The sequence below is a fragment of the Anser cygnoides genome, chromosome 4, assembly GCF_040182565.1.
Source record: "Anser cygnoides isolate HZ-2024a breed goose chromosome 4, Taihu_goose_T2T_genome, whole genome shotgun sequence".
NCBI classification, from domain to species: Eukaryota; Metazoa; Chordata; class Aves; order Anseriformes; family Anatidae; genus Anser; species Anser cygnoides.
The window spans coordinates 78,845,019-78,866,818 of record NC_089876.1 but is presented as its reverse complement, the minus strand read 5'-3'; the positions used below and the strand labels follow the sequence as shown (position 1 = coordinate 78,866,818).

The 21,800-nt window shown below is 40.8% G+C and overlaps 1 protein-coding gene across 6 annotated transcripts in view; it reads right to left on the bottom strand.

Annotated features, from left to right (window-relative positions):
* Positions 1 to 1,806: 1,806 nt before the first annotated feature.
* The window catches only part of UGT8 (UDP glycosyltransferase 8), a 44,447-nt gene continuing 24,453 nt past the window's right edge, over positions 1,807 to 21,800 (bottom strand). For all 6 annotated transcript variants that reach the window (XM_013185277.3, XM_013185276.3, XM_013185275.3 and 3 more), the window contains 4 exons: positions 9,687 to 9,829; positions 7,448 to 7,524; positions 5,731 to 5,950; positions 1,807 to 4,112 (listed from right to left, as the gene is read on the bottom strand). In XM_013185277.3, the coding sequence (XP_013040731.3) occupies positions 3,749 to 4,112; positions 5,731 to 5,950; positions 7,448 to 7,524; positions 9,687 to 9,829 (804 nt within the window). In that variant the 3' untranslated portion in view covers positions 1,807 to 3,748. The remainder of the gene's footprint in view (positions 4,113 to 5,730; positions 5,951 to 7,447; positions 7,525 to 9,686; positions 9,830 to 21,800) is intronic.

The window sequence follows — 21,800 nt, the reverse complement described above, 5'->3', positions numbered from 1 at the left end:
TGATTGCAAGTATGCAGACCTTGTATCCCAACGCACAGGATATTTCTTGTATAGAACTGGATTTGCCATGTCCATCAGCTTTGTCTTTGACCCCTCCCCTTTTCCCTCCTTCCCCCCCAACAAAAACACATGTCAAACAAGTAATGTGATCTCTCTGCAGGAAAAATTACAGTAGCATGATGTTGAAAATTGCTCTGTGAATGAAAGAACAATCATACCTCTTGTATTTACTGGCCACTAGCCATCTCTAGCATTGTGCAGCAAGAAGATGAGAGTCATTTGTCAAGACACCAAAAACACCTGAAATTTAATGAACATGTTCACGTCTTCCAAAAGCCACCAGAGAAAATTAAGCACAGCTCACCTTTGTAACAGAATCAAATGCCCCTCTTCTGTTCCTTACTAATGCAGCTGGGCACATGCGAGTGGGTTTATTTATATATGAAATTTAATACAGGTACCCGCACAAATTAACAGGAATAATTTAGCACCCTGGCAATAACAGGGTTATAATTTTGCTTAAATGTGTGTATGCATGCACACAGTAGAATTTTAATTGTCTGCTACAGGTGTACAGATCAGGTTGACTAGAGCAAATACTGTGCCCTCACCAAGCCATAGAATAAAACCAGAAAGCAATCAGCTGCATGAAAAGTAGTATCTTTCAATAACATCAAAAAGATTAACACAGAACAGTATTAAAAACTTGGTCTTGCAAGTGCTCTGGGGAGTAAGAAATAAATGGCAGCACATTTATTGATCTTCCTTAAACTCTGAATACATAACCATCTCCAGAACCTATTTCTGTAGGTGATAATTAAACTGTCCTGCTTCTATGGCTGCTTTATTCTTTAATAGTTGAGCTATCCAAAGGAAATAAGAAAGAATATCAAAGCCTATGGTGAGTGCCCAAGTCTCAAGCACCTCTGAAAACCTTTATGGAAGTGCCCCACATCTGCTACACCAGTTCTGGCTACTTCTTGGCTGCTGATTTTGCTCATAGAGTATTTTTTTTTTATTGCTTGTTCCAATTACCTTACCCCACAGATACAAAGCACCTATTTGGGAGAGCAGTTAAACCCACTGACAAAGCTGCATGAGGGCTATACATTACACAGCTCCGCTGTGCTGCACAGGGGCTTTGACACACCTGCCCCAGGAACAGCTCAGAAGCAACTTATTTTGCGCCAGTTTTACTCTCCTGTCAGACATGTCTTGTGGCAGTGTTCCTCCCAGACCATTGCCATTAACCATTTATTTCTCCTAATACAGATTCTCGTATTACTGCATGGGTGAAGTGAAAAATAACTACAACATCAGATCATACTCTGACTTACAAGAAAGGAAATCTGAACTAAACAGGTGTTTTTTATAGTTTAGGTTGATCAGACTGGCCTGTAAGTTTGGTAATAAGACTAATATTGTGGTAATTTCCTCTTCATGCAACTGAACTGAAATTGTTTCTGAATAGTCTCTATAAACACATCTATCACTGGTTTTGGTTATGCTTTTTAAGAAACAAATATAACATGGACAGAAAAATAACAAACATTCACGAACTAAAACATTTAAACTGACCTAAAAAAGTCTGATTAAGCATTCAGTCTTTCCAGTGATTCAACAATCCTATAGGAAATAGATCTATATTCACAAAATAGTGTTTTGTTTCAAAGACACGTCATGCATCATTGCATATACCGAAAACATTAAATTAGTGCATCTTAATAGCCAGTCACATACACACACAGAGGATACTTCAAAATAAACAACACTCATTTGAATAAAAAATATACTTCCAACAACAGATTTTCTCTATTAAATCCATGTTTATTGCTTAAGTTTTATCACAGTGGAGATTAAATTATGCTTAATCATCCGGTCAGTGCTTTTGTACCTTCTTCAATACCAAAAAAAACATTTAAACCAAGTCATTCATACACTCGAAGTCTTACTACCATCCCACCATTCATCGCCTCTGTGTGCTCCTTTAGTTGCCACAAACTGTGAGATTGTAAAAAGGTATAGCTAATAGACTTATTTGTAACACCATTTTCTTCAAGTATTCAGAAAGCAGTACAAGTAGCCGTACTGCATATTAGAAACATATCCGTACAGTTATTTATTGCTATAGAATAGAGGCTCCTGATGGAATGGTAGTGAAATATTGCATCACCGTGTATGAATATGATCTCAGCACTCTGTTAGCATCGCAACTTTTCCCGTGTTAGTGAACAACACTAAGTAAAATGGGTTTCCTTCCTTCCTCTTCCAGGCATGGGATTTTAAACTACAAATAAATAAAGCATACACTCACAACGTGTGTAGTGCAAGTTCCAAGTAAACAGAATGACATGGAAATAAACGCATAGTTGCCAACTCTGGTTCAGCAGGGCCGTGATAATAATGTTATTTATCTTTTTTAACGCCCAGCCTCCCCACCCTCGGTTCGCACCGCACCGCTGCAGGAGTCCTGTGTCAGCTAGAATGATTGAAAGAGATTGTTGCAGAGAGGGGCCGGCCGGAGCAGGGGATGGGAGAGACGGCCACCACAGACCCGGTGCTCGCTGGGCTGGGCTTGGCCTCGCGCCTCCTGCCTGGCCTCAAGCCAGAGGCCGGTGGGCAGCCTCCTGCCCCGCGGTCGCAGAAGTGACATTGGCAACTACAGGAAACATGGATTGCGCGGCCCAGACTAAGAGAAGGTAATAGTTTTCCAGATACAACCATTCAAAGAGAACATCTACAACATTGTGATTTAGAAAAAAAAGTAATAGTAATGAGAATTAATAGGAAAGACATTCAACTTGTAGTGTTTTCCTGTTTGCTCGTTTGCTTCCCAAACCTCACACGGTGGTTTGATTCTGCACTGCTCTGGGCCATTACGAAACATTCTGCATTAAGCACAGGGTGGATTTTTTTTTTTGGTTTCATTTTTTTTTCTTAATTATGCATATCTACTTCCCACACAGCCAGATTTTAAACTGAAATAAAACTCCCTAATATTTTCATGGCATAAATTACATATGCAGAGAAAGGCAACAAATACAATTTTGTATAAATTAAGAATTAAGACTTATTGTAGGCTTGCTCAGTACCCTTCTCTCTGAAGTACTGGTAGTGAGCAGAAGAGTCATGCAGCTTATCAGAAAAGATAGTACACATCTTTACCATTTTTCTTCAGTGCTCATTTTAAGATTTATTTTTTTTTTTAATATCTGTGTTCTCATTCTGCAACTTACTATTTCTTGCAAAAGCATTGGGAATTTTTTTTAAAAAAACAGCAGTCTTATACATGTTGAGCCTTCAACAAATGAAACACAGCTAGCACTAAGTTCTCTCTGCTAAAAGATGGATATATTAAAATAATAAAAAAATAAAAGGAAAAAACTCTGCAAATAAAAAGAAACCTTTCCTCATTTGGGACACACATTTAGCTTTTAAAAACTGAAAATTCATAAATACGATCATCATATAACTTCAGAGAATTAAGGCTTCTAAAAACTTCAGTGCCAAAATAACCTCTCTGCATCAGTATTAAGAATAAAGTATCTTCTATTTTAGGTTGTGCTTGCTTTTCTTTCTTTTTTTAAAAAAGACTTTCCTTAGTTCCATAGAATTTTGTCACGTAATATTACATACTGTAGGGGAGTGTTAGAACTGCTTATTGACATTTTAAGTAGTTAGACTAAGTTACAGCGATAAAATTTGATTACTGATCTGATTCATTACTACTTTACATGGGGTGGTTGGCTCATTTCACTTTTTTTTCATGCTTCATGTGGCCATTTCTTCTATACTTGCCATTTGGTATCCCATTCTGGTAATGTCCATTAACAGTGCTATGTTCATCATCTGACCAAAGATGTTTGCTTTTTTTGCGGATAAATTTTGTTAGCCTGGCCAAAACATAATAAAATAAGGCAGCACCCACTAGTACAACAAAGGCAATATCCAGTAAGAAATACTGATAGAAAGAGATGCTGTAAACAGCGGCACGTAGATGTTGCGCTCCGTTGTGACGGAGGATATAGTTAATCCAGTACACAGTCCGGTTAACAGGATGACCGGGTTGGTCTTTGTGAATTTCAGACAGCCTCTGGGCCCGTTGCCTGTAGCTGTGTGAAAGAAACAAAGAAAATGGAAACAAGGTAAAAAGCACAGCCAGCGCTCTGAGCAATGCAAGCCTGTAAACACAAATATAGTCTAGAGGCCAAAGCATGTCATTTACTGCGGGACTCTCACAACAACCCACATTCAGAGGAATATACACAAGGGATGACCTCTCTGCATCAGTCTTTACAGCTCATAGACGAAGAATTACTAAAAATACAGACCTATGGATGAGCCAGGTTGAAATCCACCCTTCTGCAACAGGCCTGTAGAAGTGATGAAGAACCAAACTGACCTGCTGACAGACGGGAATCCTATCTAATCTCAGATGAACGTATTTGCCCTTCCCACTTGAAGTGGCAACATACCCTAACACACCACTTCCTCATGCTATTGTGCAACTGTATTAATAGGGAAACAGAACAAAGTGAGAATCTTGGTTTGGGTCTAGAATTCCTCTTAGGTCTTGAGTTCAGCCTAAAACTGATTTTTCATAATGGGCTGCCCCCAGAAGCTGATCACATCAAATTCCTTCCCTTCCCACTGCTGCAGGGTCGACGAGTTATTTGTGCAGGACGTGCCTTTATACTAGGGATAATTATACAAGAAAAAGCCAAGGCAACTGATACTACCAAGATGACTTCAGCAACACTCCCCTTCACTGAGATTCTACTGCTAATGAGCTCATTTCATACAGATTTCTCCTTTTCCAAGTCAAGTGCTACTTAAAAACTTTGCTCCCATGAGAACAAGAAACATTGTCTTCACTATACTCTAAAAATGTCTAGTAATTTAATAAAAGAAGCGAACAGCTAAAACATCACTTTTTTTAATCCAGAGATAGTCTGTATTTAAAAGATTGTAAATTGACTGTCCTCCTACTTTAATATTACTGAGCAAATTGATTTGATGGGATTAGAAGTAGTTACAAAACCCAGTTCACGAGCTTGTATTTATTCCACCTGAATGACAAAGAAAAGTTACAGAAAGGCTGGAGCCCTCATTCATAATAATTTGTTGCAATGATAGTGTTCTAACAAATGGCCCCCATGACCCCAACACATATATTACTGGCCAGAAGACAAAGAGTTTGAGGTTTTGGTTTTGTCTTTTTTTTTTTTTTTTTTTTTAAAAAGTCATGGGACTTTAGAATAGTCACTTCTTTGAGTACCTCTACATTTTCAGCTACAAACCAAACACATGACCTGACAATCATATAGGTATATTTTCCCACAAGCCTCCCTAGGAAGCATAACAGACTTAAATACACTATTGTGGCGTAAATCAAGACACAAAAAGAGGTGTTGGTCTACAACAAGAAGCTAGTCAGGCCAGGTGTGTTTCTATAACCTTGCTGTCCTTCCCATGGCATCTGTCACAACGACAGAAAAGCAAGGCAACTGAGTTTTGGTATGCTGATCAGTGACCTTGGCATCTACACAGGAACACGTTCAGTTGAGTAATCTTGTGAAATGGGGACAACTATCCAAAGACTCGCCCCAGCTGTACACACTATTAAGTCCCAACACAAACTTTTCCCCTTGCGTGAAGGCTCTTTATATACATATCTAACCCATAACAGTAACTTACAACAAAAGCAAGAAACAATCACTCATTCCATACCTGGGATCATTAATAACTTTCACTAGTGCTTCATACAATTCACTCTCAGTGACAGTCTTCCAGTTCAACAATATTCCCATGCCTTTGGCCTGCACTCGGGTCATAGTATCGTAATGGTCTCCAAAAAGGGGAATTCCCACCACCGGGACCCCATGGTACATGGTTTCAAAAATGCTGTTCAAACCGCCATGACTAAGAAAAGCTTTAATGTTAGGGTGACCTGGAAATAGAAGAGGCATGAAGACAAAAAGAAACTTTTACATCTCCTTAAGGTAAAGTTATTGAAGCAAATGGTACAATACATTTATCACTGTGTTCCTATGACTCCAATTCAGGAACGTAGAATGAATCCAATTTGTTCTGAAGTTCCCCTCCACTTAAACTCACTCTGCAGAAATTTTGCATGCATTAGATTATTTCCTTATATACAAATCGAGAGGAAATGGCCAAGAAAAAATATTCTCATGTATACAAGTTGTGTAGAATTACTAATGGATTAATTAATACACTGTCTACTCCTGAGTAACTGCAGGCGGTGACTACAACTGTTATTTACCTATTTAGCATTACAAATGAACCAGGGAGAGAGCATTTTTCCTCATTGTTCATATGAAATACAAGCTATTTAATGACAGGACAACTCATGTTGCATTCTCTCTACAGCTTCACATGCTTTACTTGAGGCTAGCAAGATACAACAATAATGACAGCAAAATACTACTACTACGCAATGGAAAAATGAGACTGCTTCAGAGCAATTTAGTAACCAAAACAAATCTACCTGGTTTAGAAGTCATTTGCCTAATCATTACATTATGATAAATACTCTGGTTGACATGCACGTTCGTTGACGCGCATACATTCTTAATGCATTCATCAGCACTCATCGTAGTACAGGAGTTAATTTGCAAACACAAATAGGGATCCCAGAGACAACACCAAGCATTCTGCAGTCCCTAGGATCCAAAATATTCAGCTACATTTCAACACAGGAAGAAGGGAAAGAAAAAGTAAATACATACACTCTAACAAACTTTACCAAAAGATGAAAGAATATCAAGCTTTAGCTCTCCATCTGAGAACTCAGTATCTCAGGATAGTTAAACAGAAAGGTTGTTATCAGCTTGCAACACATTCCAAGTTTCTCTTACAGATTTCATTGGAGAAATATATATATTTTTTCTAATTAATATCAATAATAAACGTGTATCAGTATGTTCAGAGTCTGAAGACTTGTTTTGGTGTGATGTGAACAAATTTTCAATGTCTGGTTTGATGATTCTTTCACGAAGAGACCAGTGAAGACCATACCACACTTCTTCTTGACCGAGAAATTAGTAGTTACAGTCATCAGTTACCTAAAACAGCAGATTCTAGAGAACTCCTACTTATCCTTTATGATTATTTTTTATTTTGAACTGCATACATTGCATACAAAATTATGCATAGCAAATGCTCCTATTATTAAGCTAAATAGGCTTTGGAATAACTATGCTTTTGCTACTCAATTGACCAAAGAAAAAAATGAAGTTGATACCAGGTAAAGAGAAGTAACATCTGAAAGGTGTTTCATTTCATCATCTTGTGTGAATTCTATATTCTTGCTCTGTGACTTGTATTACAATGACTGCTATTTCATTAGAATGTTGTTGGTTGTTGGAAGAGCAAACTGAACTTGAGTGAGAATAATCAAAGTATCATCGTTACAGATACTCACCAAGAAGGTCGTTTTGTGGTAACCATTCTATAAGCTTTGTATTGTTGCCTAGATTCCTTGGTTTGTTTCCTGAAAACCTAAAACAATAAAATCAAATTGAAGCTAAGTTATCAAAACCTCAAAAATTGATAAACTCTAAGCAGAGAATCAAACCAAATGATCCATAAGAGCTGAGCACATTTCTAATTACACAAAGATACCATTTACTTACCATTAAAACAGCCTCAACCAAAATACTATATAATTAATAACTAATAACTTGAAAATGTTTTTTCATCATTCCATTTCCTTACAGCCTGGTTCAAAATTCAACGTTTTCTATTTACATAATGGCAATGCAGTTATTTCTAAAAATGTATACAACTTACCATGGTGACTGACAGAAGGTTTTATAACCTCTGTGGCTCCAAGTTCGTTACTTTACTAAAAACACTGATTAGCACTACATAACTCCACCGAGAACATCCCATCAGCACAAAAATAATAAGCCCTATTATCATTAACACAAGGCACTCCCTTTCAGTTAGCCTGTTTCTTATAGCTTTTAAGAACCGACACCATCTCATTTTAAGAGAAATTAATACTACATGGAAAGGAAAGGGTGACAGCTCAGTTTATGAGGCGAGAAGCTACTGGTAAAAAAAAAAGAGTTGAGATTAGACTGTAAGGTGCATTTCTGTTACTTGCTCACCTGCCTGAAATCTAATGGAAATGTCTTGGTCACCTAAGGTTGTTGGAAAAGTTTTATGAACAGAATACATCCTCAAACTGATTTACACATCATATACAGTTTATATGTAAATTAAATATATTCTAAACAAAATAAAGAGGGGGAAATAAATTAACAGTGACTAGAGAATTTCTTAGTTTGACAGCTCCATCAGAAGACTTAAAAATTCTCCTGGTTATTAGACAGCATTAGAACTGTAACTTCATAGAGAATCACCTACAAATTCCCAATTACTTGAACCATATAAAATATATAAGCTATTTAGAAAGACATGTTAAAAAAAGGCAAATTCCTGACCTTATGTAAAAGCAGATAAACCACATTACTGGTTTTGGCTCTAACTAGTATCACATAAGCAGAAGAATATAAAGAACTGCAAAGATTTCCTTGATTTGGCATCCTGATTTAAGAGTTACAAACAGTACTACCTTTCCTATTCTGAGGAATGCCTAGTACAAAAACTACCTGCTTCCAACACAGATCCTAGATGAACAACCTGAAGAGCAGAAGAAACACTGAGTAAAACTGGACTAAATTTCATATTTAGGTGTCTAATTATGGATCTCAAATTCCCACAGATCTGACAGAAAGCCACTTGCTCAGCTCTCCCAAAGGCCATTGTCTTGCACCTAGTCCCAGAGACATCTTCCCATCGCATGAATCATGCTGGAAAGAAACAGCGTTAGGTTTCTTTATCCAAAAAGCCCCTCAACAGATAATAGATGATAAAAACAGAAGAGATGGGAGAAGTGGGGGAAAAATGTTGCACAGACTGCTAATACAACTCTGAAAGTTCAGCAAGAACAGCAGTCAAACCACTGACCTGATGAAGTGTTACTTGAAAGCCAATGGCTCACATGTATTCCTCCGAATTACACTCCAGAGTGATGCTACACATGAAACAGAGCTGGCTAAGGACAGTTGATCCTGCATTTCTACATTAAGTTTAAGGAGCTGCTCAAGATGTTTTTACAGCCAAAAAATCTTACTGATTCTTACTTCTGCAGATTTTTCTTCCTCTGATTTCTCACAGAGAAAGACAAATAAAAGGAGCAATTTTGAAAGTCCCTGGTTTCAGAGGATGGGGGGGAGGAAAAGAAAGTAGGAAGGTTGGCAGGGGGAGCAAGCCTTGAATCCTTCCTTCCTAAGATTGTATCAGCAGAATGTCATTCTCACTCCCCACAGGGATTTCTTTATCAGAAGTGATGAGAGCATGTCACAAATGTTATAACCTCAGAAACTCTTTTTGCTGTCCCCAGTCCTTCTAGGATATGAACTCAGCACAGGCGTATATAACCTATGCCTTATCCTGCCACAAAATCGTTGCTCTTGCTTGTTACCAGGGGAATACAGCACTTCTATATAGACCATCTTTCAAAAGAGTCAGGTCCTCTGTGCCACCCAGACTGCCTGAATTTCAGATTCTGCCTCAAATACAACTCTAAAGATGGCACAATAGGAAGTGACTGTGCTTCAAATTACCCCAAGTACATCTGCCATCACACTTACCTCCAAATAACTCTCTGAGGCAGTCTTCCCAGCGCATCTGCTAACTTATTTGCTATGTCTTCTGACAGATATTTCACTCCAGCTCCAAATGAGACAAGGACAAAGCCATTTTCATTAGCACCATTCACCCATGTCTGGAGATCCTGTTAAAGCAAGATTTGTATTGAGCACTGTAGAAGCACAGGTGTTTACCAACTAAATAAACAGAAACAGATGAAATAAGCATTGCTTAGCACAATCATTTGTTGGTCCCTGGTTACTTCATAAGGCAAGTTTCAAAAGTCAAACATTTTGGAAACTACAAAGTACAATGACTCAGAATACAAGGTATAGGCTATGAACATCAAAATTCTGCCAGGTTTGTTTTAGCTTCCATATTAACAACTAACTAACTTCGGAGACAATTTCTTATCAGTTGACATACAAGTAAAAAAAGAAAAAAACGCTGCATTTTAACACAGCAAAATATAAATAGATCTTGTAGGATCAGCCTGGTTGCAAAACACAGTAAAAACACGAAGTCAGGGACTCAATTGTTTGACCTCTGTCCTTAAAGACAGCGAGAGTTTATTTTTTATATAATTTATAGAAAAATAATAGAACACAACTTGACAGAACCCAGAGCCTTCAAAAGGCACCCGCAGGCATCACAGTGGTCCAGCCCCTGGCCCGAAGAGAGGAAAAGCAAGCAAGAGAGGACTGCAGCAGCGTTGGTGCCAGCCTTCTGGGTGATGAATGGATCCCACGGAGCACTGTCACCTCCACCCACACATCAGCTCAGAAGCGAGTTACAATGCCCATCTGACACGAGGGCAGAGGTTTGAAGTGGTGAGGAGCACCCATGGCCTGGCACCTCCAAGTGACCACGGTCTACGCAGAAATTACAGGTGAAATTTCCCCTGGGCTTGAAGCAACCAACAAGTCACAAAGGTAGCCCAAGCCTAACTGGCACACGACACTTCAGGGCTGGTACGCTTACCCACAATCCAGCCCAAATCCTGCTGGGCACCTGAAGGGCCCGGGGTTTTGCTGCACTAAAACCACGCTGCGCTGGTCCAGGCGCAGGTAATTCACCCGCAGCTACTGCTTCAGACAAACACAGTTAAGTTACACAGGAGACGACAAAATCTGAACCCCGGGGCTGACTTTGTGGAAGCAGGGTTTATGTAACTGATGAAAATGCAAGCCAGCAGATGCGACTACCTAACACCACCGGGACGGCAGAGCTCTGCAGAGTCAGAGGAAAAACCATCTTAGTGTAGTAGATGGAGCAGAGCTGCAAGCTAAACAAGTCTCCAACACAAGAACAATGTCATTGGGCTTCCGGGAAGGGGGGGGGGGGGGGTGGCAAAAAGAGGTCCAGTGTACCCTTTGCTTGTCAAAACCAATTCAATTTCTATTTCTAAATCAACTGTTCACAGTGGAAACTAAGAAAATTATACCACTGACCTTCAGATATGTCAGTCTGACAAAGAATATCTTATTTTTCCCAGGATACGGTTTAATCCTAGTCTCATCCAAACTAAACATAAGCCTGTTCAGCACCAGTAGAGCAATAGGAAATGAGTAAAAGGAAAATTAAGCACTTGGTTCACAATGTGCCTCTTGTCCCGGTAATAAATAGCGGGCCAGACAGTAATAGGGCAATGCTGCACTGTCGTATCTGGGTGCGAAACCACAAAAACTAGCAGGCGCAACAAAGAACCGCACATCGGACTGGGATTTTTCACTGCATAACTGGGCTAGTGATTTCCATTTTCTCTAGAATCCATGGTTCTTCATTTTTCTTCATCCTCTTCCAGTGCCCTTTCTTTTCTATTTTTTTCCTTTGTCTGCAGAGGGAGGGGGAAGAAGGGAAAGGAGAGGGAGGAAAGTGTCTGTGACCTGCCTCAAAGCTGAATCATTTATTATTGGCTACGCTTCTGGCACAGAAGTTTCCAACTGGTTTTGTGATTTAAAGTTTGTCCTTGAATTTTACTTAAGGACCTAAGGCATGCTCCAAATGTAATTATATTATAGTTGCGTAGCGGTTCAACTACTTACATCTTGAGCTATTTCCTATCTGTTCTTTAAAGCTAAAAAAAAAATCCACTTTTGCAGGCTCCAAGATAAACTTTTCTGAAAAGCAATTGCCTACTATGCTCTAAAAGACATATCTGTGCCTGTTTGTAATATTTCATCAAGTTATATTCCAGGAGCTGAAGTCACCTATTATGAGGTGGACTTTTTTAGGCTCGCTTGTCTCCCAGCCCCTGCGTACCCTGCATTCCCTTTGGTAGGCAGGTTGCAATTTATTTCCTAGGATGTGCTTTTAGTATGACTAATCTTTTGAGCTGGAGTTCCTTGTGGCATTGAAAATATAAGGCAAAATACAAATTAGATCTGCTAATAAGCTCCCCAGCTACTATCAGCTTAAATTTAAACCAGGTCCTTCCTTTGGAAGACAGCAATGCACATACAAAGCCCACATAAATTTGCTGTGATGATGCATTGCAAGCCCCCCGGTCTCGTAAAGCCCTAAAACCTGGTGTCCCCTGGCACCCCAGAAGTGCCCCACAGCATGCCAAAGATAACCTTGGTGTTTCTGAAGGTGTGGAGTTCTGCCTGGGACTGACGATGAGCCCGCAGGGAGCTGGCAGACGAGGGTTAGCAGAGCAGCACAGGCTGCAGGGTCTACGAGGAAGAAGTGTGAGGTTTGCTTCAGACAACTGGAAGGAGTCTCTTGAGGTTCCCTGGTCTTCACAGGGGACTTAACACACACCGATACCTGCTGAAACCTGGAGGTTTCCTGTGCCTTGCTGACAACTTCCTGACGGGCTCAAGAAGCCAGTGAGGGGAGACACTCCATCAGACCTCATCCTTACAGAGGAGGAGGAACTGGACAGGAGCGTGAAGGTCAGGGCAGCCTCGGCTGCAGTGACTGTGAGATGGAGTTAGCTGTTCAGGACACTGAGAGGACAAGGAAGGCAATAACAGGATCTCCTGGACTCCAAGAGAGCCAGCTTTGGCCTCTTCAGGAAGCTGCTTGGAAAAAAAAAAGTGAGATACAGCCCTGGAGAGAAGAGGGGTTCAGAAGACCTGGTTGAGTTGAAGCATCATCCCTTCCAAGCTCAAGTCCAGCTGGAAATGTGTTTGCTTTAAAAAGATAAAAACACAGTACCCAGCACTACTGCTCAAGTATTTCTCATTCAGCACCAGAAATTCCTATCATTACTTACGCTTGGTCAGACATGGGGTTTCTACTAGGGATCAGCCCGTTCCAGCTCAGATATGGCTCCCAAGGCCACCGCTCCTGCTCCTTTGTGCCTAATTAGAAATTCCAGGAGACTCCACAACTCTGTGATGCACTCACATAATTAGAATTATATGTCATTACGCATACAGCGAGGACGTGTGAAGTATTTCCTTGTCATGGCATTTCTAAAACAGCATTTGAAAAGCTCCATGTCTATAACACAGCTAATAGAATTACAATTCTCAGTACTTAATAAGTATTGAATAACGTATGAAGTAAAAAGACTTTACGTCGTACCATGGCATTAGAGTCACCCTACAAACGGGCTTTTGCATTTTATTACTGTGCAACAGTAATAAAGCAACCTGCTTTATGTTATTATGACTCACTTCACGGCCAAATTTTTGTAACCCTTCCCTTTGAAACACGTCTCTGGTTCAACAGGACATAGCATGCAATAAATGTATAAACATTACGAAAACAGTCTTTCCACTGAGGAACTTAAAATCGTGTCAGGTCAGACAAGAACCTGCCATCAGGCTCCAACAGAACAAGTGTTTGCTGTCTTAAGTAAGATTATAAAAATTAACAGAATTGGTTCATTTTGTGTGAATTGCAGCATTTTGAAGGGACAGGTGAAACGGGTTTTGCCATGCTTTGAGCCGGGCAGGTGCGGACCAACTCAGATCCTACAGGGGTGTAACTGATAAATGCAAGCACAACTGGCAGGGGACTCAGCTCAGAGGAACAGCCTACATGCCTACAGCGGGCTTCCAGACCAGAGGAGCATGATGCCTGCTCGACCCAAATCAAAAGCACAGGAATTTGAATTCGTCCTCAGGTTTTCTTCTACAACACAAAATTTTACAGGGGCAAAACTGCTCTGCGGCATCGTACAACGGATCCGAAGACTTTCAACTCAGTTTGTCGCACTTTGACATCAACTGAAAGGTTCTTCTTTCACTCAGATTTATTCGAGTTTTCCTTAAGCTTTAATTCGTGCTGCTAGCAAGAGGAATTGCTTGTCTGCCTTCTGATATGCAGCCCCTTTCCAAGCTGCTTCCCCAGAGGGGTGCTGGAAATCAGCACGGTGCAGGAGCTGCAGAAAATGAACTGCAGACTTGTCAGAACAAGGGTTCTCCTTGCATATATTTGTATAATTTCTGGCAGAACACAGCATTAATTAAATAGGATCACTAAGCATTGCTAAAACTGCAAGAGTCAAGTAAAAAGGAGGAAACGAAGGATGAGGGAACTGATATCACCTCCTGGTAAAGCCACCAGAGTTAGTGACCTGAAGGATTCTCTTTCTCGCAGGTTCCTTTAACTCTCTGTAACTATTTCTCAAGACAGTTTTCACTACAGATTTTCTAAGATAAAGTTCTAGCAGAACTGAATCCGAGTGAATGGTGTTTGTAGATCTTCGGCTGCAAACTAAATCTGCATGCCCTGCTACGTTAGCTGGGCAATGGTACAAAGGCTCAGTATTTTCTTCCCCTGTTCTTTGTGTGCCCTACAAGACATGGAAGCGATACAGTAGATATAAAGCAGATTCTGATCTTGGCACATGGAAGAGGCCATTCTCATTACTATAGCTACGTACTTAATTTGTGCAGATACATTCTTCATATTTACTTTATGAAGCATGCAGCAGGAACTATGATGAAGGATTAGCAGCCCAAACTTTTGTTTTTCTCTAATCTTGCAAAACCTGAGTCACAGAAGAGAACACAGTGATGCAACAGGACTTCTTTTTTGCCTAAAATTTCAACATATCTAGCCACTCTAGTCTGTAGTCACCTTCCTACCTGTTACTTAGACCACATTAGCCCTAGCGCTCCAACTACGTGTCAAGAAATCTCCCACATCAGAACAGAAACCAGAGAAACCAGCTTGGTGCTCAGCTGGAGAGAAAAAGGCACACATTGAGTTAGGTTCCAGTTATTGAGCTCGGGAGACAGGTAACCTCAAAAAAAAAAAAAGCACTGACTTTCATTAGAAAACAACTGAAATCACCACTCCAGTTGGCACTGTATGAACTCCTAAAACTGTCTATGAAACTAAAAACTTGCACAGAGATCAAGGCTTACCCAGTACAAACTTCGCTATTTCTTCTTCTAAATCCGCTTAGATTTTTGTCCTCCAGCACACACTGTCTTCCTGATTCAATTACACACCATATGAAAATTGAGCCAGAATGAGTCATTAGACCCACCTTTGTTTAAGAAAAATAAAGCGTTCCTTGTTTGGGCAGCATTTTACACTTCTCATTTGCAGCATGAAAGCTACTTCAACTTGCCCAGTTTAAATAACGTTCAGATTTGCTGTAAATTCAGCGTGATTTTTTTTCAATGCAAGGGAAGACGATTAATAACTGAAATTACAACTTCTGAAGTCTAAACCTACAGTAAAGGTCTGGGGCAGGGTGCTATTACATAAAGAGCTGTATTATTGAGCCTTCTTCAACCTTCCAACTTCAGCTGAACACAGATGCACCTTTGGCTTTTACAGTTAATTCAAGCTTTACATAGATGTGGTAAAGACAAACTAACTTTTCCAGTGACTGTTGTAGGGTCCTTGCCCATTTTTTTCTTCAGATAGAAGTATTTTCCGGTTTTGTTGCATAGAAGGAAAACCTCTTGCCTCAGTTACTTTACATCCTAGCACAGCCAGCAATTGCAGACATTTCCTTCACTGAGGCTACCCTGCACACTTGAAAAACCAGACACTAAAAAGCACAGACTTTGTTTCCCCCCTTCCAAAATAGGGATCAAAACCTAAACAGCTGAAACCCCCAAACCGTGAAGTACCTGACAGCAAGGTTCTCAGAAAAACGTAGTCAATTCTGAATTGAGCTTCCAAAAACTTAAATCAGGCACTTACGCAACTTCCAGCTGAAGAAAGATTTTTTCTTTAGTAAAGTTACACAGAAGAGAAGCTGATGTTAATGTAGTATTAACTTAGACACACAGGTGGATTCTGGGATCCCCCTGAAATTTTATGAAAAGCACAGCTGGAAAGCCTAAAACTGGGGAGAGATTCACAAAACCCCCTTGAGTGAGGGAGGTTGTTCCCCCAGGCTTTCTCAGCAGAGGCTGGCCCAAAGGAGAACTGGGGGTACCTGCCTCGGCACCTCTCCTCATCCGTCCCCACCTCTTTGCTAGAGGCAGCATGAGCAAGCGAGAGGTCAGCCCCCATGAAGAACCAAAAACCTGTTAAATCATCTACTGTAGCAGCTGCCCAGTTTCTGGGGAGACTTTTGAACTAAATTTTCTAACTGAATTTTGGTTTCCATCCAATTATAGCTTCATATATTATAACCCCAACAAAACATCATCATCTAGTAAACACATTCATTACTTACTATTTTAACTGAAGTGATTAAAATCCATGCCTGCTAAGGTATGAAACATTTAACGGTGTCCCACTTACAATGCTGGGGCAAACCCTGTCAGGCCCTTGTCTACTTTCATGTTAATGTCCATGCACATGCATACTCTTTGGGTAAACTAATACAAAAGTAAAGGACTGAAATAATAAACTTTCTCTTGAAACTACCTGCCAGTTGAGCCATATCCCTCGTTTCACATACACTGACTGCCTGATCGTGGCAGGCCGAGCCCCAAGGAGGTACCACCTCATGTTCAACACCACCCCACACCAGGTGGGCTTTCTGATCCCTTTTAAGGTGGCAGCTAAACACGCTCGTGGATTTCACAGGGGGAAGGGCACTTACACAGCCCAGGCAAAAGCAGCCTGTTGCAGCGCCTTCCTGCTCCTTCCTTCTCTAGGAAGGGAGCCGACAGGGACCGGCTGGCCTCGTGCCCGATTCGTCCCTTCAGAAGTCCCACGTTTACCTTCAGAGCACTCCTCGAGCTCGTCACATGCACTGCGCACAGGCTGCTTCTTTTTCAGTGTTGGCAATATTTATTGCAGTCAGAGCTTAGCACAGGCACGGGTACTACGACCTTGCCATGTTCTCTTTTCTGAGTTCAGCTGCCTGTGTGCAACCATCCCTGTACGACACGACGTTATGAAGAGTGAAGGGTTTTGCATGTACATTGCTCTTTTCCTTAAAGCCTCCCGGTGCTTGTATAGGGAGAATAAGCGCTTATTGATCTATGCTGTTCTATAGGCAGGACAGGGGATGGGGGAAGAAATAAAATAAAAATCTTTTTACCATTCTCAGACAGGAATGTTATTGTGCCGAGCCCACTATGCGAGCTTTGTTCTGTTTGGTTTTCTGATTAGCTATTCTTAGCAGGCTTAGCTGCTAAATGCACAGCTGTGACTATAGAGTGAGGACCCAGCTGGCAGTAACCAGCGGTGCCTAATACTGAGCCTTGCTTCAGATAAACAAAGTATACAAATACAAACATAACCGGGTTTAATATCCGAAGCTTCCCCTGTTCAGCTGCTCGATTCAAATGTGTGATAGCACAAGTGTCTGTTCTTTGAATATGGTTGCGAACCACCACTCTCCAGCGGGGAGCACAGGCATGCTATGCAGCTCCTGCTGCAAAATGCTGCTCAGGGTAGACAAAACCAGATCTATTTGAAAATAAATAAATAAAATAGCCGCATGAAGTGATCTTTAGAAGCAGGATACTGAGAAATGAACAGAAAGGTACACAGAATTTTTTTTAGTGGCCTAACTTTTTTAGCATCTTCTAAATAGCACTTCTCTCATGTGAGGTATTTAAATATTGTATTAATACATTTTAACTTCATTTCAAATTTTATTTTAAAACATTGCTTCAGCACAGGCAGTTAAAGGCCATATATATGCAACTGTATGACCTCTAATATCACTGAGCAAACAAGGGTCCTATCATATTACCTGAAAGCTATAGAAATAACACATCTGCCCACAGCAAAGCCAGAGCAACACCATCACTTTGGGCAAAGTTTGACATTTGTATTGACCTGCCATGAGCTTGCAAGTCAGCTTATACCTGATGGCAGTATCTGCTGTGACAAGCAAAGGACACGAGACACACCCATGAGCTTCTGCCTGCAGTGAGCAGAGGACAGCCCGCACCTCCCTGACTCAACACCGCCAGCTGCCTGCTGGCTCAGCCAAACCCTCTGCATCAGCCCATCCGCACAACACGATGAAGGTTATTTTTTGGCCAACAGCTTTCCTGCATTTTAAAAGCAATGACCGCACAGCAAGCGTGCTGGCTCCACTGTATCAGGACAGCGTTTGTATTATCAGGCACCAGTTAGTGAACACCAGCCTTGCTGCTCCCAACCAGGACATGATCCTTCCCACCCCACCACTTGCCTCTCAATTAATTGCATCTCAATTCACTGCAGATTACTTGTTCTCCTTCCCCAGGTACAAGCTGCTGTCGATCACCCACTTCTCTATGGGGATCTTGTAACTAAACTTCCCGTTTCTGGTCTGTCCCCTCCCTTCTCTCCCTTGATTCTTCATGCTGTATGAATTCAAACTGAAATTTTAAAAATGAAACAGAAAAGGTCACATTTTTAAAACAAGCTATGTATCCCCCCTTCCCCAGATACACTGACACTGGCTGACCTGCACCACATACCATTAAGCAGCTGATCAACTTCCATCTATTAATGAGACCCACTGTAAGCAAAAGTCCCTCCAGTTGATTTTAACATTATTTGTTCATATCAGCAATGAATAAGGCAATCCCCAAACCAATAGTTTAGGCATAAAAAATGCATATCCAGATTATACCAGACTAAATTCCTCTATTTTCTTGCTGGTTAAAGCCATCTGTAAGCCACACTAACGCACTCAGCCACGAAGCAAAATGTAACATTCGAGCTGTTTTCTACCAGGTCTCCAAGCAGCGGTGAGTGTGCTGTTGGCACAAATCACCCAAGAATGCTGTTGATAACAAAGTGCTTCTTTAATAATATTAGGCACAGATTCAGCCTTGCTGAAAAACAGATTCAGTGTTTTCTACCGTTTCTCACTAATTATTTGGTATACATCATATGTTTGCCTCATCAAAAATGCATTTAAAAAAATGTTTTTAAAACCTCGTGAAACTGTTCAATGTCTGGAGGGTTGCATTTTATTGTCCCTGACCTTTGCTAATTTACAGTCCAATACCAGAAGAACGTTTAAGTCCTTTTAACTTTGAAAAAGAATTAATTTCAGACTCCAAACACGGGTACAAAACACAGCACCACAAGCCTTTGTCTTTTGTCCTGCACCTCAGCCCCCTCTAGAGTTACAGGTGTATCCAGTGAAGCCTCCAAGAACGCAGTCTACCCAAAACTAGAGGTCAACCAGAAAACTGCTGCGCAAGTACTTCCCTGATGCAACACTCTTCAAAAATCCATTACTCACCGGACCTTTGGCAAACACCCTGGGAAAGCAACCTTGCTTTGCAAAGGAATGGAAGGCAATTGAAAACAAGAAGCTTACCCTTCAAGAGAGGTTATTAAGACGGTTGCATACTGGTAAAGGGTACAATAAAGGTATCCTCACCTCCAGCATTCAGATCAAAACTACTGTTGGCACTATCACAGAAGCACTAATCTCTTCAAAAATAAAATCTGCACATTCCTTAGCACGCAGCCCCCTCATATAACTTGTAAGCATGCACAGACAGACTTGGGTTTATTAAACGCAAACCAACGCTTTGTCAATCCTACCATTTCAGTAGTTGCATATATAGCAGAAAGAACAAGTTAAACTCCGTGGGGATTATTTTGTTGGTTGTTTTTAGAAAGACAGCTTTAAGTACAGAGAAATGCTTCTACTTACACCACCTTTACACTTTCCACCTCCAGAACACTCGGTCAAATTGAACTTCCAGAACTACAGTAACAAGCAAATTGAAGAGAAGATGAATTTTAAACCTGGACCTCTGTGTTACAGCTACTGTCCTACAACCTCTTCCATAAATCCATATTATAAAGTCATTTAGGCGGGTAATTTTGTCCTTCACTGCTCCAGTACAACACCTGTACTCTGTGGATGGCTGGAGATCTAACTAACCAGCAGCTTTGATTTGGATAATGACAAGTTGTTACGCATTTCTTGTTCAGGTTGGAAAGCTTTTCTCTCTCCTCCCTTCTCCGTATATTAAAATACATATGTGTATATACACACACACGATGTATTATATAAAACATACACGTTTTTAACAGGACAGTCATGACCTCTTCTTTAACAGGCATAAAAACAGCCGGCTTCTGAGTCCATGCTGAAGCCATCATCTCTAGCCTTTCATAAACCCTCGCCAAGTCTCTCCATGCACATGGACACCCCAGCGGGTACAACCATGGGGCCATAAACTGGGGCAAGCTCCTGGGTCCCCCCCCACGTCCACCTCCCAAGCCCAGGATTGTTTGTGGCAGGCACAGAGCGCAGCCTGAGGAAACCCGGTCAGGCACAACCGAGCTGCAGGAACTGGCGAGCAAAGCAGCAGGGGCAGTTAATGTTTGATTGCAGAGGTTAGCGATGGCAAAACTTCATTTTGACATGTTTTTGTGACCCAAAACGATTCTGATTTGGGTGAGGTACAAATCAATGCTTTGTTGTCTTTAGTCAGGGACTGCTTATCCTGCCCCTGGCTAAGCAAGGACATTTGGACAGTCTTCCCCAAAAGCGGGGGGGTTGTCCAAGGAGAATTATTCGCAGCTTTGGTTCATCTCCCTGGAGAAAGGAGAAAGAGAGTTCACTGACAGGATTACTCAGCCAGGTAATGAAAGCCTTAATTATTTCAGGACATTTGTATAGTAAATTCACTGAACAATGGACAATGAAAAAGGTTACTGTACACCAAGTTTCAGTCGAACATTTATCGGTTCCCCTAAGCTACGACTCCCTCGAAGGCAAGTTTGTAATGAGAATAGCATTATTTGGCAGATGGATGCTTTGTTAGAAGCTTAAGAGGTGTTACCAGTTTTCCTAGCGCTCTTCAAAAGGTCAGAGAAAAGGCACTTGAAACCACATTGCTGAAGAGGTTGTGTGCTACCTACTCTCAGCTGCTAAAAACGTTGGGGCAATGAAACCATGGGTGACAGTGGCGGGGACTTCTCCCTCACCCGTCCCATCCTGATCCAGCAACAGGATCAATAAACACCCAAGCAGAGTATCAGCCAAACACAAGATATGCACTCTACCTAAATAACCTTTAAGCAACTAGGACATCTGACAAGAAAAGTTGGCTTGATTACAATTTATTTTGTTTTAAATCAATAACATTATTAATTAGGCTTGCTGCTCTTGAATGTCAGCCCTGAATACATCCCTAACTATTCAAACACCGTTCAAGCTGATACATGTACCAAATAAAAGAGAAAAAAACATGCATTTGGAAATTAGATCTTACCTTTTGTTTCTCCACGATATTAGAAATTACAGTATGCTGGAGAATACAATCATGGAAATAAAACTAGCTCATTATTTGTCCTACATACAGCTTAGCCTTAAAAACTTGCAACTGACACTCACCATTAAAGCACTGAAGATTACCAAAGTGAATTAATTTTGTTGATTTGTGCACTTCAACATGAAAATGAGTAAGACCATTCTAAAATCAGAAAACCTGTTTACAGTAATAGCTTATATTAACTTTTTTTAAAAAATGAGGGAAATAGTAAAATACCTTCTGCTGTTTTTAATTTTCATCATTTGACCTATACAACACCCACACCAAACCTTGAATTCTTCATTCCCAGTACATGCAATGATTTAGCTAAAAAAAAAACCCAACACATTATACGACTATCCACAAACCAAGACAACTTGCTTTTTGATGCAAGCACAGGACTGCTGAAGGCCAGGAATGAGGAATTCTATTCCCAACCTCTTGCAGAGGTTCGGTGTTTGCCCCTCAGAGTGCGGGACGCCAGCTTATGTACTCAGAGGACCTCCTTCCAAA